Source organism: Gobius niger (genome assembly GCF_951799975.1).
Source record: "Gobius niger genome assembly, chromosome: 8".
Taxonomy (NCBI): domain Eukaryota; kingdom Metazoa; phylum Chordata; class Actinopteri; order Gobiiformes; family Gobiidae; genus Gobius; species Gobius niger.
The window spans coordinates 15,846,547-15,872,621 of record NC_136859.1 but is presented as its reverse complement, the minus strand read 5'-3'; the positions used below and the strand labels follow the sequence as shown (position 1 = coordinate 15,872,621).

General features: G+C 41.1%; 1 protein-coding gene across 5 annotated transcripts in view; it reads right to left on the bottom strand.

Annotated features, from left to right (window-relative positions):
• The window catches only part of fhod3b (formin homology 2 domain containing 3b), a 74,740-nt gene that overhangs the window by 13,955 nt on the left and 34,710 nt on the right, over nt 1–26,075 (bottom strand). For 3 of the 5 annotated variants that reach the window (XM_079560850.1, XM_079560851.1, XM_079560852.1), the window contains exons 4-11: nt 19,488–19,555; nt 17,067–17,172; nt 4,180–4,274; nt 3,477–3,588; nt 2,691–2,785; nt 2,192–2,335; nt 1,192–1,439; nt 126–242 (exon numbers count right to left, since the gene is read on the bottom strand). In XM_079560850.1, the coding sequence (XP_079416976.1) occupies nt 126–242; nt 1,192–1,439; nt 2,192–2,335; nt 2,691–2,785; nt 3,477–3,588; nt 4,180–4,274; nt 17,067–17,172; nt 19,488–19,555 (985 nt within the window). The remainder of the gene's footprint in view (nt 1–125; nt 243–1,191; nt 1,440–2,191; nt 2,336–2,690; nt 2,786–3,476; nt 3,589–4,179; nt 4,275–17,066; nt 17,173–19,487; nt 19,556–26,075) is intronic. The other 2 variants (XM_079560853.1, XM_079560854.1) reach the window with 1 other exon arrangement.

Sequence of the window (26,075 nt, the reverse complement as noted above, 5' to 3'; positions counted from 1 at the left end):
CAAAACAATGAACAAAAAAAGAACAAACTTGCAACGTAGGAAACCTTTTAAATAAATGACAATGGGTGTATGGGAGACTATTGTGGAATACTACAGTATCAGGGAACACAATTAACCCAAAATACCTGTGTGCACCCTGACTACTGGGCTCAATGACTGGGTGACTTTCAGCATCTGCATCTTCCTCCTCCTCCTCCTCCTCATCATCATCATCATCCTCCTCATCCTCATCTTCCTCCTCTCTGCGTCGAGAGGAGGGGCAGAGGAACAGCGGGGGTGAATAGAGATTAAAAGACCTCATGAACAGTGGACAATGGAAAGACACAGGCACTTCAAACATGCAGCAGGTTTGAAAACACAGTAGTTAGTAGCAAACACTCATGCCTCGGAAATATAGAAATGAAATCACACAATGATAGACGACGAATATGAATAAAAACAAAAGCAAAATGGATGCCAATTTCATCACCATCCTGACAGCTAGGGCTAATCTGTACGAGGTGTGCTGTGTGTCGCTTTATTCTGCAGGCCTTCTCAACTTTTCTGGATTTCATTAACAACAGAGAGACGTGTGACCATCAAAAACAGATTGAAATTCTTGTCGTGAACCGGAACAACCTACTCTGGTTTCAGATGACCAGCTGCGTTTGATCAGCTTTATGTGTGCGCTACAACAAGGGTAAAGACAAAAAAACAGCATTGATGGGAATTACCATGGACATAAAAGTTGTTACTACGAACTTGTCAATCTCAAAGAACCATAGAAATATATAAAACCAAGAAGTTCATTCTCAAACAAGTCAAGTAAAAATCATATTTCTTTACATACATGTATCAAGTTCCCGTCACTTTATATCATTGTCTCCACAGATCTTTTTCGTAGATGTTATAATGGGGTTGATATTGGTTATTTGTCACAAATTAGGTTTGTTTAAACTCCCAGATATCCAGGTGTGTTCCAAAGGAGCAGTTTTTATTGCAGCCTTAGCTATTTGCAAATAGCACTCATTGAATGCAACATTCATTGGTAACAAAACTGTCCTGAACAAAAAGCTACAGACATGGTATTGTTGTTTTAACCTTCAAACTACTCCAATGAAAACGACTACAACTCTATGAAACTCAAAATATTTAGATCCCAAACCAATTTAGTTTATCCGTCTGAAGAAGTCCTGTGTCTACCCTCCTCACCTCTCACTGATGTCTTCCACCCTGGGTCCACCAAAGGACAGGAAGCCGCTCCCGTGGGTGTAGGGGCTGCTGGGAGATGCCGGGGCAGAGGCGTGTCCTCTGTTGTTTTGGAGTGAATGTCTGCGGCTGCGTCTTCGCTCCAGGCCCCGCCCCTCCGAGGTGCACCCCACACTGGCCCGTCTGCGATCCTTACGCCCGCTGGGAGGCAACTGGGCTTCCTCATCACCATCCTCGTGTCTTAGGACCACCTGAGGGGCAGGTGTACACAAGCAGAAGCAATGAGCTAGACAAACAGCACTGGAGAGAGAGGACAGCTCGCTTTACTTGCAACATTAAATGCGCACGTTTGGATCGAGCAATAGATGATGTGGCTCAGTTTCAACTTTCTAGCAATGAGTTTGAACCAAGACAACGACCGCACGATCACACAAACAAGTAAGTTGGCTACAATATTTCTTCTTTAAACAAAAAGGTAGCAATGTTTCATCGTTTTCATTTGCCCGGCAAAAAAAAAGTCGGCACCTAGATTCAACTAACTGTTCTGATCTGGGGTTGTTGCAGTTGGTCAGGTCGAGGTTCAGCAACACTATGTGCCCAAAGGATGAGATCCGCTGAACATCCTGAATGACCAGGTTTTTCCATTAATGGATTTCTTCTTCCCTGATGGCACGGGCATGTTCCAAGATGACAATGCCAGGATTGGGCTCACATTGTGGAAGTGGTCAGGGAGCATGAGATCTGAACCCCATTGAGAATCTTTGGGATGTGGAGATCTTTATGAAGATCTTTGTGAAAATTAAAGCACCACTGGATCTTTTGATATTGCAGAAGCTTATTGAAACAATGCCACAGCTGTAATCAAAGCTAAAGGCGGTCCGATGATTTGTTTGGATAGGCAGTGTAACAACCTGGTTAAACAAATAGAATAAAACTACTAAAGCTCCATTTTTGTTTCTAGTTCGACACAAATAGAACATATTTGTGCTGTAGCTCTCTGTACCTCATAAATGTTGAACTGCTCCACCAGGTCGAGGTCGGTCCCCTTCCTGCTCAGATGTCTCTGGGCCGTGGCCTCGAGGCTCTGATCCTCCAGACTGTCCACCACGTCATAGTACGAGTCCTGGTCTGGGAGCCCCGCCAGAGTCTGGAGACAATGTGCAGCAGAGAATTATGATTATGTCTATTTACTGTTGCTTTTATAAACCAGCCTTGAATTGTCTTGTTACTAAAGGCAGTGGTCTATTATTCACAAGTCAAACATAAGTCAATTTAGTTTAAAATCTAAAGCATTTTAACAAATTCAAACAAAATTAGACAACATACAGTCATTATCCAAATAAATTAAATGCTGAAAATAGTTTGTGTGTGCCCGCAATCTTTACAAAACCCCTCACCACAGGCCCTTTGTTTTCTATTCTCACACCATTTCCAATTATTGATTAACTTTGAAAAGTTTCCAGAGTAATTACCCAGTTTAAAGCTTGCATTTGTGTACTGACCTTATTGATAAGTGTCATGGCGTAGACCAGGAGCTCTGTATCCACTCCATCCTTTTCCTCCAAGATCTCCATTATATTCGACCAAAACTTGGTTCCTAGGGCAGCGCAACACATTCACATTATAGCATTACCCAGGGTTTTCCAGCTTGCTAAGTCATCTCGAAGCTGCAGACACTCTCTTTCACTTTCACTGGAAAAAACGGTGGTGGAAAAAGCTGCGGCGTCTTGATCTCTAATAACAAGCCAGCCGGGGTCAAGTCCATTTCCTTCGCTCCGGGAGACAGAAGAAGATCAGGTTTAACTTATGCAACGGGAGACGTGACGGGATGAGACAGAGGGATACCAGACCCCGCTTTACAATAAGGACCCCCCAGCTCTGTCAATGCGCACGGTGTCGGAGGAGCAGGTAGGGAGATGAGTAACTGAGAAAGTCTTGCAGCGCGGTTGTATGGGACATTTAATCGGACTAGTGAAAAACAAGACAGCGTGTAGTAATTTGAACACTTGCATCTCTGCATATCTAGTAGCAAGATTATATTGTATTTCATTGGGAAGTGAGTACTATTTATCCCATACTGACGGAGAAGCATTCATCTATATATGAGACAGAGAGGACGAACTTATGGCATGAAATGTGGGGGAAGAGCTAAATAAGACATTGAACAAATTGCCAGAGACACTCAAACTCACATCACGGCCATGTGCTCTGCGACCTAACCCCTTTGCCTTTGCAGCACATAATTTGCTATTTGAAAAAAACTACCCTTTACTCATAAATTCTCCCACCTTTTTTAGTGTCGACAGTGTTCACAGCCTGTATGAGCAGAGCAGCGTTTGACTCTATGTACTCCACAAACACCAGCACTAGTTTCAGAGCTGTCTTCACCACCAGCCGGAACTGCATGAGAAAAAATACAAAAAAATACTTAAGAAACAGCATATTCATGTGTGTATTTACTGTACAATGCTGTCTATTATTTATGTGATACAGTAGAATGTGAAATGTTTGTAAGATGTGGTAAAAATAAACTATATATTGCAGAAAGTGTCAAAGTTAACCCCCTTAACCAAGTGCATTTTCTCCAGTTCAGCTTTACCTGCAAAACTCATCTAGAAGGATATTTTTCCTTGTATTGTTGCTACTTTTTTGTCAATTTTTCATCACTTTTTTTGTCAACTTTTCATCACTTTCTTGTCAATTTTTCATCACTTTCCAGTCACTTTTTGGACAATTTTTGGTCAAGTTTTCATCACTTTTTCATTCTCACTCTCCTCTTGTTGTTGTTACTATTTTGACACTTTTTTCAACAAGCTTTCGACTAATGCCATAAAAGTGGACAGTACTGCCTTCCGACCACTAGAGGGCTGAGGTGGCCAATTACAGAGCAAGCCAAAACATGCATCACCACTTTATGACAGTGATTCACGATGTTATTTTTCCATATCTTGAACGAATCTCACCAGTGGGATATAGATGGAATAGATTTACCTTAGACCCGACCAAGGAGTAGAGCCACTGAACAGTTTCATTGTGAGATATGAGCCCGTTCATTCCATCCACGTACAGCATAATCTGCCCAAGAGCTGCAAGACACACAAGTCTCAAGTTAGAATCTTAATATGAGTGCATAAAAAACAGTGAGAGTATACAGGTATCACAGTACAAAAAGTACACTTTCCAGTCATCACTCATCTGAGGCAGCACAAAAGGAGGGAAAATATTTGAGCTGACGACTTCTCAGGATGTGAACATCACTTGAGTAACAGGATACATAAATAAGATATAATAAGAGCCGAGGGATCTCACTAGGGGGCAGTGAAAGTGTGCACACTTAGGGGGAGGGGGACAAACAGCGCTACCATACAAAGGTGAAATATAGACTGGCTATATAAGCATGTCAGCAGCTTCTCGTGGACCTTATGAATGTTTTGAGCAGCTTGATCAGCGGGATATTGGAAAGTACTTCATGAGGTAGGAATAGAATGTAATAAAACAGCCAGTGAGTTAAAAATAGAACATGTTTTAATAATGTGTCTGTGGCATCAGTCAAAAATGTTCACTATTTTCTTATGCAGCATCAAAGTACGAATGTGGTGGAGACAAGTAAAAATGTCATTTTCTTTAGACGTCTTGTAGAAGTATTCCAATCCAGGATGAAGGATGATGTACGACTTAACTTTGTTCAAATTCACCAACATGCTGAAGCTTTGAGAACTGTAATGTCCTGATCTCACATACAGAATGCGAGACACCACTCAAAAGTTCTGTCTAAAAAACCTAAAACTGAAGACTGACGGCCCTCTGACATCACTGGCCACAGTCTGTGGTTGACCACATGAGCTACAAAGTGCTCCATGAAATTCTGCATTAGCATTAGTTGCTAAGGTAGGGAAATGTGGTCATCATAGTAGGGCACTCAAAGTCTGCGGTTCCTGGAGAGTTACAAAATACTTAAGTCTAGCAACTGAAATGAGCTCAGCTTTATGCCTTTTGTGGAAATTATATTATGATAGTGAAAATAATTAAACTCAAAACATTTTTGGCGTGCAAATACAAACACATTTATTAAATGGCGACTGTGTTGCTGTTGGTAGAGCAGGCTGTCTCATGATCAGAAGGTCTGGGGTTCAAATCCCAGCTCCTGAAGATGTACACTGTTGTTGTGTTCTTGGGCAAGACACTTCACCCTCCTTGCCTCCAGTGTCTGCGTACATTGGTGTGTGAATGAGAGTGTGATGAGTGAATGGTTTTCTTGCTTTAAAGCGCTTTGGGCCGAATTAAGGTAGAAAAGTGCTATATAAGTCCATTTACCACATTTTTGCCATTTAAAATGATCCATATATAGCATGAAATGTGGATTTATTCATGTATTCATTAGTTGATTACCAAGTACAAATCTTGCTTTCCTTCAAATGAAGTAAAAAAAAAAAAACATTAATAATACTAGTAATTTAAAAGTACATTTTTACACAACATATCTTCAAGACTTTAGTTTTTATGTAGCATCCTTCACATTTCGTCTCAAGGCTCTTTCAAAACACTGCTTTTATCTCCACGCTGCACCTGTGAATCGTGCTGATGTTGAGAGGGAGTGAGGAATGCCCACTGAAAGAACGGGCGAGAGGAGATAGGTGTCTGTAATGAGCCTTTTAAGAGTGCCATTATACTGGAGCGCCGCGTTCGAATGTTCAGCTGCTGACAGACGAGACGTTAGCGCCCGCTCCCTCCCGTCATCCGCACAACGCAATGACTTTGGGATCACTCTGACATGTTTGCGTAGGACATTTTTAAAAGATATCGCTGATAGGTAGAGATTTACTTTTTACAGGGGACTCCCGGCCAAGTCAAATAAACTCGCACTGGCAGGCGGTGTCGTATGTAGATTTAATATAGTGGACAGTGGAGATACGACGAGGACACGATACCCAAACAGTTATGTCCAGACCGCATAGTCATTATCCATTTACTCCAAAGTGCTGCTTCATAAAAATGTCTCTCATGTGCAATTTAGCAAGCTTCATTCCCAGATATTTTGTGAACAATGCTGACAGGGCTAGAAAAAAGATTTACTGGACGTCATTACGTGCACTGTTATGCTACAAAATAGTTTTAGGAAATGTTTAATTGCGTTTAAACAGCCACCTTTGTGAACCATTGTTTCCATAAACTTGCGGTCAAATTAGTCATGCAAAAATGTATCCTGGGCTGTTTTCTTTTCAGCTTTTACCGGGCCATTATAGAAGAATCTAAATCCCCCCCGTTTTTCCCTTTTTCTTATTTGACTCAAAGCTGTAAACAGGGCGCAGACCTGGGGATTTGTGTTACGTTCTCTCAAAGACACTCATCAATAACTCCGAGAGCAGGTTAATAGGATGAACATGTGCACAGGGCAAAGACTGGTGCGCGGCCAAAAATGTGGGCCTCTCCATTCAAGTAATCAAGATCAAGCTCTGCACAATACCTCACACAAAGTACAACAATAACACGGCTAAGTCGCTTCGCATGTATGTCACGTAAATGAGACCCTGGCGAACAATGAGCCGCCTTCAAACAGCGCTGATTAGAATTTAAATGTAAAGCCATTATGGACGAAAGGCGGAAAGCAGAGGAGGAGGAGAGATTAAGGCTTTAAAAAGGAACTTGGAAGTGTTCTATGAGCGCGTCTGGAGTGCTCTCCCACACTCACATTCAAGATTCAAACAGAGAGAGAGCCTCAAAAACAGCACCACACGGTTTTGTTACTCCCGGTTACTCTTATACTGCATATTAATCAATCAAAGTGTATTTCTAGAGCACTTTACAACAACACTTGGCAGACCAAAGTGAGTTGGGAGCTCTATTCCCAAACATAGACAAACTGACTGCTCTTCGTTCAGCCTCCATCTTGAGTGAGTGACAGGTGGATTTAACCAATTACAGTGAAGTGTGACCTCTTAGAAGAAGATAACTTTACACAATACATTTTTTGACACATTGCCCTAGTCTTGTAGCTTCTGCGCTTTTATTTCAACACCAAACGTATGACTAATTGCTTTTTAAAACAGACTTTATGCATCATAAATAAGCAAGTAAGCAAGTGCTTTATTTGTCATTGTACTAGCGTGCATCGAAATAGTGTTCAGGTGTTAATCCTGAGCCAACCTGACCAGAATGTTTTTGGAGGTACAGGAAACCGTAGGACCCGGAGGAAATCTGGAAGGCTACCTTCAGACCTCCTCTGATCTTCCGAAACGGTGCACCACCTCCAAGACAAAAAAGTCTTTCTGAGTACTGCCAGCTCTACACCGGGACTAAGGTCATACTAATGCATTTTCTCTACATAACGACAGTCAGAGAACCACCCAAAGCAGCCTATAGACCACCATACCTCCTTCAGTCCAGGTTAAAGAACATGCGAGGCAGCAGAAATGAAGCACACTGACTTGTTGGAGAGGGAGATGGGGTGGTGGTTTGTTCTGGGCCTTTTGTGAAACCACAGCTATTGCCTTCAGAGGAATGTGCCGGAAGGGCTGCTCCTGACCGCTGCAGAGGTGAGAAGTGCGGTCTGTAACTCATTCAGACCCGGGCTGACCGGAACGCCCACATTTAAACATTGGTGATTCTCTTTAAATTGTAATTAAATTATGAGCAAATTTCATATCTTATTCATAATAGAACATACCGTATCTTATTGCAATTGGAGGACTAATAATGGCATTCAAATGCAAATGTAAAGTTTGAAATAATGTGTTCATATTTGGAAACAGATTTATAAACATCATTGGCGTCTCCATGACACACCCGGCCGCTCCCTTGAGATTCATTCATTTTGTTGGACTTGATAAAAAATGGGTCAAGCTGCAGCATTTGTTTTCGCTGGGCTCTCAGAGGTGATCCAGATCCTCGGCTCTTACTCTGGGTTTATCTTGTTAAGTAGTGCATTAACAGGGCTCACTGTTGGAGTGGGCCTCCCTGAACTCACAAGAGGCAGACATGCTTTGCACTGCATAAGGTCAGGAAACATATTTGAAATAACACCTATTGCTGTAGCATTCGTATAACCTTTTTGTAATTCACTTTTTTAGTTTTCAGTAGCTTTGGGTCCCACTCGAAAACTGTGTTCACCATTTCATATGAAAACTAACTTACATTTTTTGTAGTTTGACAAGTGTAGCTGAAAAAGTGAAAAGTGATTTAATAAATACAGAAATCTATTTTATTTACAAATGTGAAATGGAAGTGTCAGTCATGAGGTAATAGACTTTGAAGGCAACTTGCACCGGTGCCTCAGCTGTCTCTTCTAGGTTTTAGTTCATGAATTGTTGTGCATTGGCACCGTTCTTCTGTATAGTTCAGTAATGCTAAACAGTAATAAAAGTATAGCTACTTACTGACAAATTGCCTTGTTTTTGTCACGTGCTGTTAACCCATGAATGTTAATAATTAGTGAAGTGATTTACTGTTGGTCTAGTCCATAAAGACAGCCTTATTAAGAGGAAAATCACAGAACTCTTACTGGATATGAACAAGACGAGACAATTTCACATTTAGCTAATGACCCAGGCCATTAGAGGGAGACATTTGGGCTCTGCCAGTCGACCCCCTTTAACCAAAACAACAGACCTCTGTACAGTAAAACAACAGGAGTGAGGAGGCGCCCGCCAGCATCTGACACGGTTTACTGAGGAGAGCAGGGCAAACAAACTCCCCACAGACATGCAAATAAAACTGAACAATAGAGCAGCTGATGAGAGGAGCTGCTGGAGTCAGGGGCAAACTGTCTGTGAGGAGGCCTAATCACTGAGCCATCACAGGAGAGACAGGAGAAAAGTAGATAAACTTGGAACGCACACAGATGCATGAAAGCACAGGCCTTATGTGGCAGAGGTACAGTACTGCAGTTTAGGGGTAAATGCTCTTTAACAGTACACGGAAAATATTACAACGTTAAATTGTATCAAATAACCTCAGAAACCTAAGCTAAATTTAAGAATCCATCCTCAGTCGTTGGAAGTCTCTGTTTATTTTATTGTAAATTTGTGCAATGACAAAGAAAGCACTTACTTAAGCCAAGAGAAGGCAAGTGTATTTATATTGCACACAAGGCAACTCAATGCGCCAAGGAGATAAGGAATCAAACTGTCAGATGGATGACATACATACAGTTTCAGTACTTTTTAGTTCTACTTGAGCAATATTAAAATGAAGTATCTGTACTATTACTTGAGTAAATAGCACCTATACTACTGTGAGTAAATCTTTAAGAAAAATCTTCATTTTGATGTGTTATTTCTGTATGTTTTTATGTCACAACTGAAACATGAATCAAACTTTTATGCTCAAAAGTTACTCAGTTACTCCAGTAAAAAAAAATTCCAAGTACTTTTTTACTCTTACTTGAGTAAATATTTGGGCCACAACTTTTAACTTACGCAACGTAAAATGATTTTAAAGTAACGTTACACCTACTTCAGTAAATATTTTTTAAAAAAGCAAAGTAAACTTCTTGATTTATACTTAGCCTTCCGTTAAATGTCAGGTTTTGAAATGTCAGGTTTTGAAACATTTCTAAGCATGATCATTCAAGCATCATGAAATACATTTTTAAGCAGCTCATATTCAGATGCCATTTCACTTTATGACTTCATCCGCCCCCAAAAATATGAATCAACACGCTGTAGCCATCTATGTGAGTGTCTGCCCTGCACTCGCTCACTCAGAGGACAGAGGCAGAATGTAGGTCAGGCAGGTGTGGCCGTATTGGCTTCAGATGTTAGATCACGTGAGGAGGTCCAAGAGGTCTGTGTCTGAGGGGAGGCACAGGGTGGGGCATGTCCCGTCACCCAGACCAAACCAAAAACATGACAACACGGGAAGCTTTACAGTTCACTCAAAGGTTGTCTGGCATCGGGGCATTCTTAACTTCAGAGGAGCACCGCAATTAAACATGGGCCACAAAAATGCATGTCGTAATATGTACTCTGAGGTTATGACGCTTTCATACAAAAGCAGGTGTACAACACGGCTATAAAATGAAGCCAAAAGAGGTCAGACATGGAAGATAAACCCCAAACCTCTTATGAAGAGAGTAAAATGACATTGCTCGATGTTTTTGTGTCTTTCCTCAACGTCACAGTTAAATCTCAGGGGTTCTGATTGAAAGTGTGCAGACCAAACTGTCCACAAAGATGAAAACTTTACCAAAAAAGTACATCAAGTAAAAAAAATAAGAACTTAAATTGTGTTTGAGTGCCCCGAATAATCCTAGGAACTACCGTATTTTCCGGACTAGAAGTCGCTCCGGAGCATAAGTCGCACCAGCCAAAAAACGCAGAAGAAGAAAGAAAAAAACCTATATAAGTCGTTCCGGAGCACCAGCATGTAGGTGTAACTGCTCCGTTGACAAGCCTCTCCCGGCAGCACGTTGTTCAAGCTCTCATTTGCGAATTCGTTCCTCGGCCATTGAGCTTTTTGCCCGCGATTAGCTTTTTTTGTTTTCTTCATTGCATTAAGAGTAACCTCTGCTTTTCACCATCACAAGTTTCTCGCTCCAAACCTTTCCACTGTTTCCGGAAAATACGGTATGCTGTTGAGGCTTCACCACTCTGGATGGTTTTTATGGTTTTAAAGTTTTTACAGTGTATCATTTATCTAAGTATATGTTTTAATTCCTTGGTTGTGAACCAGTTCTCTAACAATGGCAATAAAACCAATTCTGATTCTGGAACGGGCTCCCAGGGTCTGAGCTGACAGGAAGGTTCAGAGGCTCCTTCTGCTTGTCAAACAGGAAAATCACGCAACAAAAAGCTAAAACTTTTCATGAACTCATAAATGATCAAGGGATGTTTTGTTGTGGTTTGAGAATGGAGTACATCGGCATCATTTTTCTTTAGATTCATAATTTTATGAATCCCATGTCATTTACGTCAACTACTTTAAAGTTGAAGTTTTACTGAAAGTTTCTTCCAGCAGAGCAGAGCATGGTCCAGGTTTGAAAACATCAGCGTTTTCCCACGAGATCTTACAACATACCAGGCATCACATTTCTGCTACTACACAAGTCTTCCCGAGGCCTCCTTCTCACTGCAGAACATGTGTCAGCAGTTCCTTTGTTGACTGCATCGATGTTTGGGTATGCCCTCGGATTTCCACTCTCGATTCACCTTGCGTCCTTCTACTCTCGCATAAACAAGGAAGTCAAAGCACCTGTACTAACCCTGTTTCGACAAATATAGCCCAGACTGGACTGTAGCGATTATCCAGACTTTTGGCCTAAGCAGACGGCAACACAGTGTTTCCAATGTGAGCTTCCAACTTGCACTGTTAACTTGAGGGTGCCTGGTGTTTCAATTAACCAAAGCAGGAGTTCTGTTACAGTGCTTTGAGCTTAAAAGAACTTACAATGCCGGTAGTAATGTCTTCTTTTCAAATGTAGCACAATACGATTTTGCGACTCCTACTTTGTTTGGGCCGGACTCCCTTAAAAGTGCAATTTGTGTTTACTGACGTGCAGCGTATAACATTTTATGCCTCGACACACAGCGGACTGCCATAGAGATAGAGTACAATGGGGTCTTGTGTTTTTGGGTACTTTGTGAAGCAGCCTGCAGCTTTCTAAAGTTACAGCATTGCGGCAATAAAAGCTCAAGTGGGACTGGCACTTTAAGGCTGGGTAATACAAGTAATCAATGTGTTTTTGTTTATTTTATAATACAACAAATAACTTGGCTTTTACTAATATATTTTATGGATGTAGGCAAGATAGACCTTTTAAATAAATCTCATCTTAGAGGAAATTATAGCTTTCCTTTCCAGGGCCATTTAACACAATAAAAAGTCTCAGTTTTGTTTCTCTCAAGCCAGGCATCGTCAAAAAAACAAACAAATCTGTCGATGGTGGTAGCAAAAATCAACCTCCTCGTTGCGGTTCAAGAACAGGAAGCCCAGGTGGTTTACTTATGGCAAAATAATGGCCATGTTATTGGAAACATTCTGAACAGGGAGAGGAAGAGATAAAAGCGCAAAATGATCTATGGCCATGACTTATTCAAAGCAGCAAAAGTCTTCACAATGCATCTCCATTTTCCTCCGCAAGCTTTAACTCGGTGCATTTCGCCACGAATGTAATGATGTATTTGCGTAAAGAATGGCAACAACTGATGAGATATAGTATTGTGGGAGATTTATGGGATGTGAACAATAAGAATGGGAGAAACCTTAATCTGTTAACCTTCACCTGAAGCACATTTTATCCAGATTGGCATTACCCAAATCTAAAAGCTTAAAAAAAGCGTCAAAACTGTGGCAAAAACAAGGCAAATAAGCACTAAAAATGAGACAAAAACACAACAAAAATGAAGTGAAAAAAGTGGCAAAAACACAACTAATATGAAGCAAAAAAAGCAATGAAAAAGCAACAAAAACGGGCAAAAACACGGCAGAACCGCTTAAAAAATGTAACAATGATGAAAACGTGAAAAAAAAGCGACAAAAAAGTGACAATAACACAACAAAAAAGTGACCAAAAAGCCGTGAAAAATGTGCTGAGAAACCAAAAAAAAAGCCACAAAAAAGTGAGAAAAAAACGTGGTGAAAACAAGCAATGAAAAAGCAACAAAAACTGACTTAGGTCTTTGCTTTCAAATGAGGCATTACACTGTTGCTCTCCAGTCGAGAAGCTTTTCGATTTGGGTAAAGCCGAACTGGAGACAATGCGCTCGGTTCAGGTAACAGGAAACACTAATACAAACAAAAAGCATACAAACTCTACACAGAAAAGCCTCACACTCAGTCACCGTGCCGGCATATTGACAAGTTAAGGCATATAGATTTACTACATCTACAAATTAAGACCAATGCCTATTTAAAAAAAAAGCCTGGGAACAACTATTGGGGCTCGATAATGTAATTTACGGAACAAAATTCAGCTCCAATTTGGATTTGTGCGAGTCTTGGAGATGGCATGTGTTGTGTAAACAGACAGAAATGGCACGGCCTTTCTAAAGCGCCAACAGAGAAAGTGTAGCTCAAAACAAAGCTTATGGCGAGGAATGTCAGGAGATTTCAAAGCGGGGCATAATTACTTCAAGTCAACTGCAATTGGTCTGCCTTTAATCCACCCCGCTCCCACTTTTACAGCTGCCAATTAAGACCTTGTTGTTGCCGTTAGTTTTAGTAAACATTGGGAAAGTGGAGAATGATCCACCGAACCCGGTACACTTCTTTTACCTCGTGCCTGTGTTCTTCAGCCGCACGGAGCAAGAGTGTGATACTTAAACTATTCTGACCTTTCGCACAAGCTGTTTTCATTTTACGGCTGAGGCAACCCCTGCAGTCTGTCAACAGCGTTTAGTTATTATGGCTACTGCTGTTGAAAAAAAGTTAAAGATCTATGGACGAGCGCAGCTGACACAAAAGGACTAAAACATGGAGTTTGTTTGGGACTGGACTGGACGAAAATTGAAAAGATTACTGTATATTGCAAATGTTAATCAATGAGATCTAAAAGTCATATGTCTTTTATGAACAAGACTTATGTTCATCAGTATTTTACATAGTGTTCCAACCCTTTACAGTTATGTCTATTACATTGTGAAAGAAAGCATAATATTTTGACCTCCAGTGATGTTATGTTTTTGCACTGTATGAATAAACGCTGACTGTGTTTATCCACATGTGCCCGTGCGCACAGTTGCCCCCCAAAGGAATGACCTCACAGCCATTTAGCTGATGGTTTGATAGAGGCACACACTGGCCTCCCCTGGGCCGCTCTGATGGGCCAAGTCCAGGCTGAGAGTGCTGTGGTCCAGGTGTGAGGGGCCCGCTGCAGGGGAGAACCACCGCCATCCACCCACATTATGATGGAGCACTAACTGGACTTTTGGCGGCCTGAGGAGAGAGCTCACGCAGAAGTATGTTGAGAAGTTTTCCAGCTCAAACGAAGCCTGAAACAGTCCTCAACCAGCTTCATCAGATGTAAGGACTAAATCATGAAATCGGTTATATTCGGTCAGGACATAATATGCAAAATGCAGTATTTCCCTCTCTCTTGGTACAGCAGCGTTTCTGCCTTGCTAACTTAATTTGTAGTTTCTGTGTTTCACATCGTTTTACTGGATACTTTTGTACAGATTTTTTGCAGTCCGTACAAGCCATGAAGTAAAAGTTTTTTAAAAGTAAACACACAGCTGGCTGATGAGCTAAAGACATTTGAGAACACATTTCTTTTTCTGAAACACTGAATAGGCATCGGGAGCCCCCCCACACCTGCAGCACAGTGGAGGCGCCACAAGAGGTGCTACTGGAAACAAGGAAGGGACAAACGAGGAGGTATCCGGGCAAGACTCATAGCTAAGCGACAAATGCCTTCTATTGTTCTGGCCAATGGACGTTCACTGGAGAATAAAACGGATTAACTGCTATGTTGTGGGGCGGAGGGAGCTGTGTAGGAGGAAAAGGAAGGAGCTGACCAGTGCAGGACACCACGCTCTGAAACAGGGCCAAACCCAGGCGGTGCACTGTTTCACAGGACCAGAGGAGCACTGAAGGCAGGTACTGTTGGGGCATCACGCAAAATGTTTATGAGAAGCTTTGAAATGGATTTGTTAATAATATCTATGTCATATGATTGATTTGTGTTCGTGAGTGAAACTGTCTTGTAATGCGCAGCAGGCAGTTCGGCTCAAAAAGCACATTCCTCTTCACTGTTTTTTTTTTTCTTCCTCAAACTGCCCCAAACATGAAAGACATTACGGAGGAAACTCCCACATGTGAAGCGCCCGAGACACAATTACAGCTCCAAGTTTCCCCGTGCGCACGTGTGAAAATGAGAGGGGTCTAATTTACCCCTCCTTTGGGAATCCTCACAAACGGCGCCCCTTTTTGGAAGCCGTCAACAGTGGAGGCAGCCAGATCCCTGTACAACGCTGACATGTCCATCTGCGCTCCAGCAACCGCGCACATTGACACATAGCTCACCGGGGAGAGTGATCTACTACAGCGCACGTTTCCACAGCCGCTCCGCTCACAATTAGGTCAAGAGTTGAAACAGGTTTGAGAAAAGAGCTTCTGGATCTAATTGCACATGCACTGATGATGAGGGAGCACATGCACTAATGATTTGTTTATTGGACAAACAGTCATTTAAAAAAAAATCCCCAGCATGTGTGATACTGTGAAATCTTCTTCCTTTCTACAGGAAACCGCCTGTGTGTAAACTGGGCCATTATTTGCGAGCAGAATTTATCCAATAGCTCATCAGAAAGTCATTTGTTATCTTTATCTTTGTTATCAATATTGTCAAAGCCGAATCATACCATTCATATCTTAACCTTAACCTCTTAACCCCCTTAACCCCCCCCCCCCTTAACCGAGCGCAAGTTCAGCTTTACCCAAATATTAAAGCTTCTCGACAGGAGAGGTTCCCTGTGAAATGCTTCATTTGAAAGCCAAGCACCCAGAAAACTGTGTTTTTTTTGTCGTGTTGTCACTGCATTTTCATCACATTTTTGAAGCGTTTTCGTATTTTTGTTTTGTCTCGTTTGTTGTTGCTTTTCCATTGCTTTTTTGACACTGTTTCTGTCTGTTTTTTCCATCATGTTTTTCTACCTTTTTTGTGGCTTTTGTGTTGTGTTTTCGGCACGTTTTTGACGCTCTTTTGTAGATTTTTGGTTGCTTTTTCATCACTCTTTAGTCATGTTTTCGTCTCTTTTTACCACTTTTTTGGGGTCAATTTTTGTCAATCAATTTTCATGGCATTTCATCCTGTTTTTTGTGGCTCTTTTGTGGCTTTTATGTTGCTTTTTCATCACTCTGTAGTCATGTTTTCGACTTGTTTTTTGTCTTTCTTTTACGCTTTTTTGTCACTATTATGTTGCGTTTTCATCCTCATTTTCCTTGCTTATTTTGACACTTTTTTCAAGATGGGAGCACTCAGAATGATCTAAGTAATTTCAACTACTTTTACTATAGTTGCAAAAAAACTATCATCATTACAAATGCTACAAGTTAAAGGGGCTAGATGCAAGCTAGCCGTTTTATATTCACTACTGCCACCTCAGGACAACACCTGTAACTGCACTTTCTATATTAAGCTCGTGCATGACAGCACTTAAGACCCGAATTAACACCTTTGTGAGTGCCAGTGCAGGATTTTAGAGGCAGTTGTGGTGAACAGGTCTGGGCTCATTCTACACAATAGGACATTGTTGAAACATGTAGGGGGAGGAAAATACATAATTTTAACATTTTTAAACTCTGTATAGTCCCTTTAAGGTATGTCCTGTATAATTTTGTTTAAGAAAGGGCCTTGGAAATAAATAGTAAATGCCCTTAATGATCATTGTCTATAGAAAATAAATATCCCCAAATCAATATGTAACCTCAGTCTACACAAATAAGCATAATTAATATTGATGTTTTATGTAAAGGTGAAGAGGTAAAAGAAGGGGAAATGAGTTTTATGATCTGCAATATCCTGCTTGTATTTTATTAGCCACTTCAGTCTGTGAGACCTGCCCCTCTCAGCAGGCTGTGAAACAGTGGAGACTCTTTAGCCAACACTTGAGCTACACTTAAACACTGCTGCAGCCTCCCGCTGACCCGCACCCGCTACCTTTGACCTCATCAACCTGGGACAGATAAATTAGGCGGCTGTTAATGCTGGCCTACCCTCCACATGATCCAGGTCGCAAATTTTCAGCCTGTTTATACGTGCTAAGAGTGTGAGGGGATCATCGATTTACACGGTGTATATATAAGCACATGTGGTCCCCGGGTAAGTGAATGGAAAGCGCTGTGTTTTTGTTTTTGGCTGACAAATGAGCTCCTCGATTGGCCCGTGCTCTGAATGAGAATTGTAAGAGGGAGAGGGGGAAAAAAAAGAAAGGCTTTGGTACCCCGGAGGATGTAGTTCTGGTAGTTCTGGTCGGCTTCGGCGCCCACTTTGATCAGACACGTGAGTCCTTCTGCCACCACGAACTCATGGACCAGGTCTTTGTCGTCCTGCAATACAAAGGAACGTATATTTTAAACACTAAATCATAGAGGGAAAGGCACAACAATGCAGTTCTGTTTTGCTTCTTAATCAGTGTTTCTTTGACTGTAAGGAAACTAGAGCTTAAGCATTAGGTAGCTTTTGAGTACGAAAAATTGGTCTCACATCGATTACAGGACTTTTTAGAAGGATCTCTGATGGAAACTACTGTGACCACCAGCAATTAGTTTAAGTTTTAGCTTTGTTGTAAATTCTTCCACATGTAAAGCTTTTTCCTTTATGTTACATTTTCTGTCTATTCCAGGGGAATCCAAACTTTTTTTTGAAGTGTTATGAGCATGGAGGGCCACAGATCGATGGCCAACGCGGTAAAACGTTTAACTGACTGCATTGAAAAAGAGTTTCAAACTGTTCCCACGCTTTAATTTAGGCTTGGAACGATAACACCAGCTTTGACAGACAATAAAATGTTAGTTTTAACCTCTTAACCCCCACCTTAACCAAGTGCATTTTCTCCATTTTACCCAAATCCATAAGGTCAGTGTAAACAAAACTCATCTAAACGGATCTTTTGTCCTTCCGCTATTGCCACTTTGTTGTTATTTCTTTATATTGCTTTTTTGTTTTTTCATTGCTTTTTTGTCACTTTTCGGTTATTCTTTGGCTGCTTTTTGCTTGTCTCATTTTTTTTACGATTTTGACACCTTATTCTTATGCTTTTAGATTTATTTGGGCGATCCCAAACTGGAGAAAATGCTCTCAGTTCAGGCAGGGGTTACAAGGCTAATATTGTAGTCATTAAACATGCCGTAAAACGTATAATTTTTGGTGTGCCAGTGTAAACAATATTCCAAGGGCCACAAAAAATGGTCTAAGGGCCACATTTGTTCCCCTGGGCCACACTTTGGGCACCCCAAACTAATCTCTCTACAGTTTATTTACAAACAACCCAATATATCAGTAAAGGTCAGAGATTTGACTTCTGTATAACAATGCATTTCCCTTCCTTACTTCCGCCTGTACTGCAGTGTTACAATAAGGCGAGACACTGCAGGTGAATAGGGAAACTTTTTAAATTTAAAGATATCAATTTGAAACTTGACCTATAGATTACTGACATAAATATGAGGGAAAAAAATATTGCAAGTTTTCAGTCATTATATGTTTTCAAATAAAAAAAAGGCGTTTTATGCCTTAAAATGCCCCCCAAAAAATGTTGGCGAAATCTGAAAAACGGATTGAGCCAGATTCAAATTTATTTTGTTGACATATTAGCTGCAGATACTTTTTCAGAGGGGATTTTGGATACCTTGTTTAGTTTTAAAATAAAAAATAAAAATTGACATTGTTTTTTGACATTCAAAACTCATCAGGCTAAATCAGGCTAGGAAATAGATGTTAAAAAATCCCTCTGATGTGTTAAGTCCAAGGCTGGGAAATTTGATGCCTGTAGGAGTTACTGATGTGGAGATATTGTCTTAAGAAAATGGCCCTTGAAATGACTATTTCCCATATATATCTATGGAAAAACATTGAATCAGCGCAATATTTAAACATGCTATTGTGATGATTAGGTATATTTCTTTGTTTCCAGGTCAAAGCTTATATGTTCAAAGACCAATTTGGCCCAAAACCTGAAAATGGAAAAAAAAAATGTCTCCCCTTAAAATAACATCTAAATTTCTGCAAAATGATCAACTGTACTCTCGATCTAATGTTTCTTAGCGACAATCGCACAAATAAACACTATGAGGAGGATACAGTTCTGTCTCTCTATAGCTCACCACGCTGCTATAGACCTGTGATGGAGACTCCAGTCAATTGGCAAAGTTTCTAAAATCACAAGATAAAATAGAAAAACGGCAGCTCGGAGACCAATGCTTTCACTCGACACTTCTCCCAGTCATCTGAGGACACATGATTTAAATTTCATGTGTAATGCTGTCACACTAAATTTTACAAGCAAAGTCTGAAGTGTAGAAGTTAATGCGGGTAAATATTGTTTATTCAAAGTTCTGACTTTTATGTGCGGCTAAAGCTGAGGGTAAATGTGAATTGCTGTTATAACAAATCGAATCAAATTTCTTTATCAAGTTTCAGCAAATATCTCCAGGAAATATAGCTCCAAATCAAATCTAGCATTGCCACACTGCCCTCCCTCTCGCCGGCATCTCCAGCCAGTACATTTCCTCTGCGTTCTCATGTTATTTTGTGTCTGCAGGCTACAAACTGCCTATCTGCAGATCTGACCGGTGAGTGAGTGCAAATGAGTCAAAACGCAGTGTGCAAACAGACATAAAGAACCAGTTAATCTGTCAGTTACCTGAAATATCTGCTTGAGAGAGAACAGGGCTCTGCGCAGTTCCCGTCCAGTGGAGTTGTACAGCTTTTCTGCAAAGATAATAAAGGGGAAACAAACATTAGATTATAGCATTTACGCCATTACTTTTACTAACCCACGAACAATCAATAGACAGTGGCTGCAAATATGTTTCTTTTTCAATGTTTGGTCCCAGGCATTACTTTTGCTTCATGTAAAAACAGATAGACTGAATGCAAACAAATGCAGAAACAATTTGCAGAACCAACACTGAACATTCAATAATGACAAAACAACAAAAGCTACAACAGTATAGTCAAAAGTGTTATTTTGTTGCAAGTTAAGCGATGTCCGCAGGGTGTCAGTGCTGAGCAGAGCGTTTTGCTTGTTCATCACTGCTGCCTGCACTCTGACTCAGCAAAAGCCCTGTCCCACTGCAGCTATAGAGCCTTATACTGCAGCTCCTCTGTTATTCTCTGCTACTGCTGCAGCACCACCACCATCAACAACAGTCTGAGAACCCAAACGCATGCACAATAAACTATGTGTTGGCCCTCATAAGCATATCAATAGCAAACATGTCTAGTGTCAGGAAGCTGGTAGTCTTTACAAACAGCTGGTGTTAATTCTATTCATAAGTGTGAGAAACATAGACAAGAAGCGCGGACTCTCGGGATCAGGGTGAACAAGCCTCCATTCATTATTGTTATTGGCCTCCTCCTCAGAGCCAGAGAAAATCTTCCTCCTGATGAACTGAGAGCGAGACCGAGGGAGGAGGTACCGGACGGCTGAACGCTTCTGCAGCAAACAGTGCCTTTGTCATAAACGGATGGGACTGCAGAGTGGTCTGTGTTTAAAACATTACGCATAAAGCAATAAAAAGACAGTGTTGCATGGTACATATTTTAACACATTTGTATCATGCTTAGTGCAGGGGTGTCCAAACTACGGCCCGCGGGCCAACTGTGGCCAACTGCATACTGCTTTTAATTTAAAATAAATGAAAATCCAGTAATAGAAAGCTTTAAGCAATTCAATTAAAAAGCATAGTTAACATATTATTGAATTTACTAACTTTCATACAATAGAGGTGAAGTTATATATCTGACCTCTACTTAGTGCGGCCCAGTTGTTTGAATATTTTTCTGTATGTGGCCCTCAGTGAAAAAAGTTTTGACAACCCTGGCTTAGTGGGAAATATCATGTAAACAATACATAGTCTATGAGAGAAACCGAACCCAACAGGACGTTATGAGCTTAGTGCAAGGATCAACCCACAATCTGACCGGCAGAATGGCTAACCACTCTGCCAACATTCATCCATTATTGGCAACTTCACAAGTCAGTGGACCTCCTTATCTCCAGGACTTGTATCACTGCTTCCTTTTGGAGTTTACTCAATGCCAAAACCCCAACAGCTGAGTGCAAAATACATCAAATTTCCACCGCCCCCGACACAGCGACTGGCAACAACATCCACCATCAATAAATCCACACCAGTCCAGAGGTATTAAGATGGGGAAACGTGCAATGTTGTTGATTTATGCTTTTATAAATAACAGGAAGGAACTGTGAGGCCGACCTTTTCAGCTGGGGCCCCGAGCGCTAGAACTCCCAAGTGGAGATGTCATAGTTGCCAAGTTGGGATCATCATTCAAGTCTCCAATGAAAACAAGACTTAGAACTGTTGCTGTAATGCTCCTGGATTTGATCAGTCATTTGCGCTGCGTTTATATTGTATTGTTAAAAACTTGTAGGTGATTTTTCTCTTGACTTTGTCCAAGTGCATATGCTTCTAGGGTTCTTAAAGGTACACTTCTAGGTATTGAAGCCTACTTTGTCTCATCAAAAGGGAGAGCAAGAAAATCCATTGCACAACAATTCTCAAACCCACGACTAAAAGATAACCTATAGCTTCATATACCGTCGGCTAAAATGAACCAAAGTGGTTTAAACTAACTCCACAGATACAGTAGAACAGCATGACAAAGTAACAAAAGCAGTACCATCAGATGTATGGATCACTGCTCTAAACAGGATGGACCACGATGGTTAATTTTTTACTGCTTTACTCGGGATCAAAGCATGTTAATCACTACCCGGTACGCTTCAGGTCAAGGTGAGGTCGTTCGTGTTTATGGGGACCCCAACATAATGAGCTAGATTGGCGTGGAGGGTCTCCAAACACAAGCTTTCTGATCAGCGGCGTGGAAAGACAGTGGGATACTCTCCAGGTTAGTCATTGTACCTTAGAGTAACAAACACGGTGTGATTTGTAGCGGTCCAAATACTTCCTTTTTCTCCGCAGGCCTCGCGAATTGATCGATGGCTGGAGTCTGCCAAAGAAGCTGATCAAAGTGGCCAGATCAGAGTGGGTTGCGACAGTGATGCATCAGCACGAAGCGGGGAGGAAATCCAGCATGCATCTGTGTGTTTGTGTATAGGCACTTACAGACCATTACATGCGAAGCTCTGGGGATTATAGGGCTAATCTGATGAGTGTTGCGGGTTCTGTCAAAAAAAAGAAAAAAACGCGGTCCACGCCAAGACCACGACTAAACGTAAACGAAAGTGTTGCGTGTGTTTTAATCAGCTCCAGCGCGACCACAAAAAGCAGACACACTTAGTACCTTGGATTACATTCACACCAGAATATTTTTCACGCTTGTGATAAAGTGAAGGAACGCACAGTCCCTTCTTTTGGGGAGGTCAGGCTCTAATGAGAAATAACGGATTAGTTCCATACTGTTTGGCGCACATATAGTATGGGACTCTTTATCAATCAACCTCGTGCATTTCCCAAATTAGGAAAGAAACTAAAGCTTTGCCTTTACGGAGAAACCACTAAAACCAGCTTCTCACAACATGTGTGTTATATTTGTAAGCGCAGAAACTCTGAGCAAGAATGCAATCTAGCCTTGTAAACCGTATTCAGTCTGGGCAAGTAGAAAAGACCAAAACCCAGATATTGACACCTTCTAGAGAGAGACAAGAGAGAGCATCAATGTGTGGTACGCTGCCAGCATTAGATCCTTCCTTAAGAGCCTCCAGTGCATAGTGAGAGCAGCTGAGAAGATCACTGGTGCGTCTTATCCCCTCCATTCAGGATATTTACTCCTCCCATCTCACCCGCAAAGCCTCACAAGGAATCACACGCACCCATCACACAATCTCTTCAGTGTACTGCCTTCAGGGAGAAGACTTTGGAGTCTACGAGCCAGGTCCAGCTGACTGGAGAACAGCTTCATCCACCAGGCTGCCAGGAAGCTGAACTCTCTCTTCCCCGCCTTTCCTCCCTCTGCTCCCATCTTATTTTTTCTTATCTTACCTTAAAAAGCACCAGATGTTAAACCAATTTGTGATACAGTAAGATCACTGTATTGCACTGCTGGTAACATAAAGTAGAAATCTCAAAAGAAATGCATAATTTCTTCATGGTCCTTGCTGTTTTGAAATACATTAGTTCAGATTGTGTGAGCAGATTAGGCTTTTTGTCAACAGGTAAGATACAGGTAGGTTATATGAATGACAACATAAAACCATGTGCATACTGTGCTATGTGATCCAAATCAGATGTCATAAAGTTCCTCAAAATGACAAGGACTAAACTCAGAGGTATTACAGAGAGGATATATACGTTTTCAATGTCACACCCCCACTGAGCAGAGGATTCTGCTGACGAGCCGCTGTCGGTAAAATGACTCAACAAGGTGAAAGTGTCACCAGTATCTTTAATCATGTGCCTGCTGGAGCAGCTGTTTCTCCTCTTAAACCCCCATCACAGTCATGTTTTCTCTCTCATAATTAAATTAATAACAGCCACAATGGAATCTATGCAAATCAGGAATGTGCTCAAATGATCTGAGCAGAGGTGACACAAAACCCATATGGAAATGTTAGGACAACATGATACGTTTTAGTCACCACGGGCAAAAAATAGGGGGTTCTTAGGCCACTATTTCTTTACTTTCTACATCAACAAAATATTCCAATATGCAAAATCTCACCTTGAGCTTGACAATAAAAGCGTGTTAACTTTCCATCCTTGAAAACATGCTAGTTTGTCTTACTCATCATTCCGCTTGTCGGTATTTCCATAAAATGGTGCGCGCAGTAAAAAGGATGACTACCGCTCAGTACAACATAAAAAGCCACATCCAAAGCTCAGCGGGGGAAACCACAGAGACCCCACTGGGCAGGACAGAGCAGAGCAGGCAGCTGTAAATCTACTGTTAGCTTTAGCGCAGGAGCTGTCAGAAAAAAGAAATATATGTAGTGCTACAGGAGTGTGGATGGATGAGATTGAAGCAAATAACAAGAAAACAAGAAAATCTCCTCATTTTCATCCTTTTATTCTTTGTTTTCACTGTAAAGCATTTTGAACAAGAATTCTCAAACATCCTGTAAATCAATACAGCTGCAAATTACAATAAAGAGGGGGTATTATGCTTTTTCCAGACATTTGGTAATAATGTCAAACACATCTTTATCACTATCTTACACGAACAAATCCATACCCACGACATTTCCAGTGATTTATTTCACTTCCTGATCCTCTATGCAAACTAAAATAAGCCTCCTATCGCTCCCCCACCAATACACACTAATGGAATCATGAAGAAGAAGGTAACAAGCAAACGGGCAAAGCTAACTGCGGGCCAGCTCAACTTTAGCAGTGTTTACAGCCAAGAGTGAAAAAAAAAAATATCTCAATTGTGTAGTTGGATGTACAATATCCCTCTTTCCCTTTGTCTTTTCTGTCAGTTTAGTATTTACTCTCATGGACAATTAATGAGTAAAAAAAACGCAACATGCTAAGACACCTGCAGTGGCGCCTATGGCCTCTAGGGGCATGAGTTACTTTGCTTTAAAGTAGGTAGTATTTTATCATATTTAGTGAACTCTGTGTACTATTCAAAACACATATTTACAAATGTATTAACAATTTTTAAACCAGCAACACATGTCTTGGAGAATAGCACGCAGGATCATCATTAGTAGTGTGTAGTTGCAGTAAAAGCAGCAGGAGAAAATACATTATCAATAGCTTAAACAGCAGAAGTACTTGGAAGTGCTATTGGGGGAAGAGTTCAGTATTTTGAGTGATCAGTAGCAGTAGTCCAACATCTCATCTCATTTGTGAAGATGTTATGCTTTCGTATTGCGAGCGTCTATTGTGTACTGGCCCAGAGTTGCTTGGTCATAGAAGGGCATAGAAGTGAAAAAGGATGCCTGTAAAGCACCAGTTTATGTCACCAGCATCACAAAACAAAACCTATGGGATTACCTTTAGTTTTCCCTGTTTCTTTACGAGCTCTGCATTATGGCGGTCTGGACTCCACAACAACAATTGAGTTATTCTTCTTAAGTTTATGAAGTAAATCTCCCGTTCTTACATTTATGAAGAGAAAGCTCGAGTAATTAAAGTTAGGACCTCCCAACACGCGCCTTCAGCATGCTACTTTTTTATTCTTCTCTTTCCGTGAACAAAACATAAAGTGAATGATGGGTTAATAAAAGCAGATTATTGTGCTCAGGTGGAAATCATTATGGGGGAATGCAGGTAAGAATGAGATCACTTTCAATGTGTTTGGGTTTGCAGTCACAAGTACGGCACAGGGAGAACACGCAGTGCACACATGGGGGGAGCATACGGACGATAGCACAGGCAGTTTAGGGACAGGACGGGGCTAAAATCGACATTAATTAATTTGTTCCTGCAGCCTGGAGTTGATTCAAACGTTTTTGGAAGTGCTGATGGGAGGCAGATGTAGCAGATAGCTTGGTTTAGATTAGAGGGAAAAAAGAGAGACCGGCCCACACAGACGGAAGAAGAAGCCGCTGTTGTCGGGATGAGGCCTCACAGGAAGCCTTATGGTGGACAGTGTCAAACATACAAGCAAACAAAGCAGGGGGCACAATCATATTTACCACTGGAAGCAATTCACAACAGACTTCCGATGAGACATAACACATTCCAATCAGTCTTCAGCTCCATCTTGGCAAAAAACAAACACTTGTATGAGCAATTGAGTTATCTTTTTTAAATATTTGTCTCATATAGCAATTTCCAGATGCTTAAAGTGGCTTTACAAATGAATTCATGGTGGGTTTTGCTATGTATGCTGCCACAGCTGCCTTGGGGTAGACTGCCAGATTCAAGGCTGACAAACTGCGGCATCAGCTCCTCCAAACACCCCCTGGAAATCCCACCCAATCCTCCCATACTCCCCGAGCCCAACCAGCTTCTGAGCCTAGACGAAATCTGTCGTTCTCAAGTGTTATGGCAGCAACTATCAACTAAATCCATGAACTTCCATGAGAGCTTCATTGATATCTTACTTGTTTGTTTCTATGACTTTACCATGTAAAGGGTGTAAAATCTTTCTATGTAAAAACAATCTTTCAGGCAAGTTGGAGCTTGCTTTTTAAATGTTGAAATTAATGTTGTTTTGTTTTAATCATTATTTGCCTGAAACAATGAAATAAAAAAAGATACAGATATTTCTGTTGGTGAAAGTATAAGTAGCTTGTTTGGAGAACTAAATGGGTAGACTTGACACGATCAGGATATATACATATTCACAACAA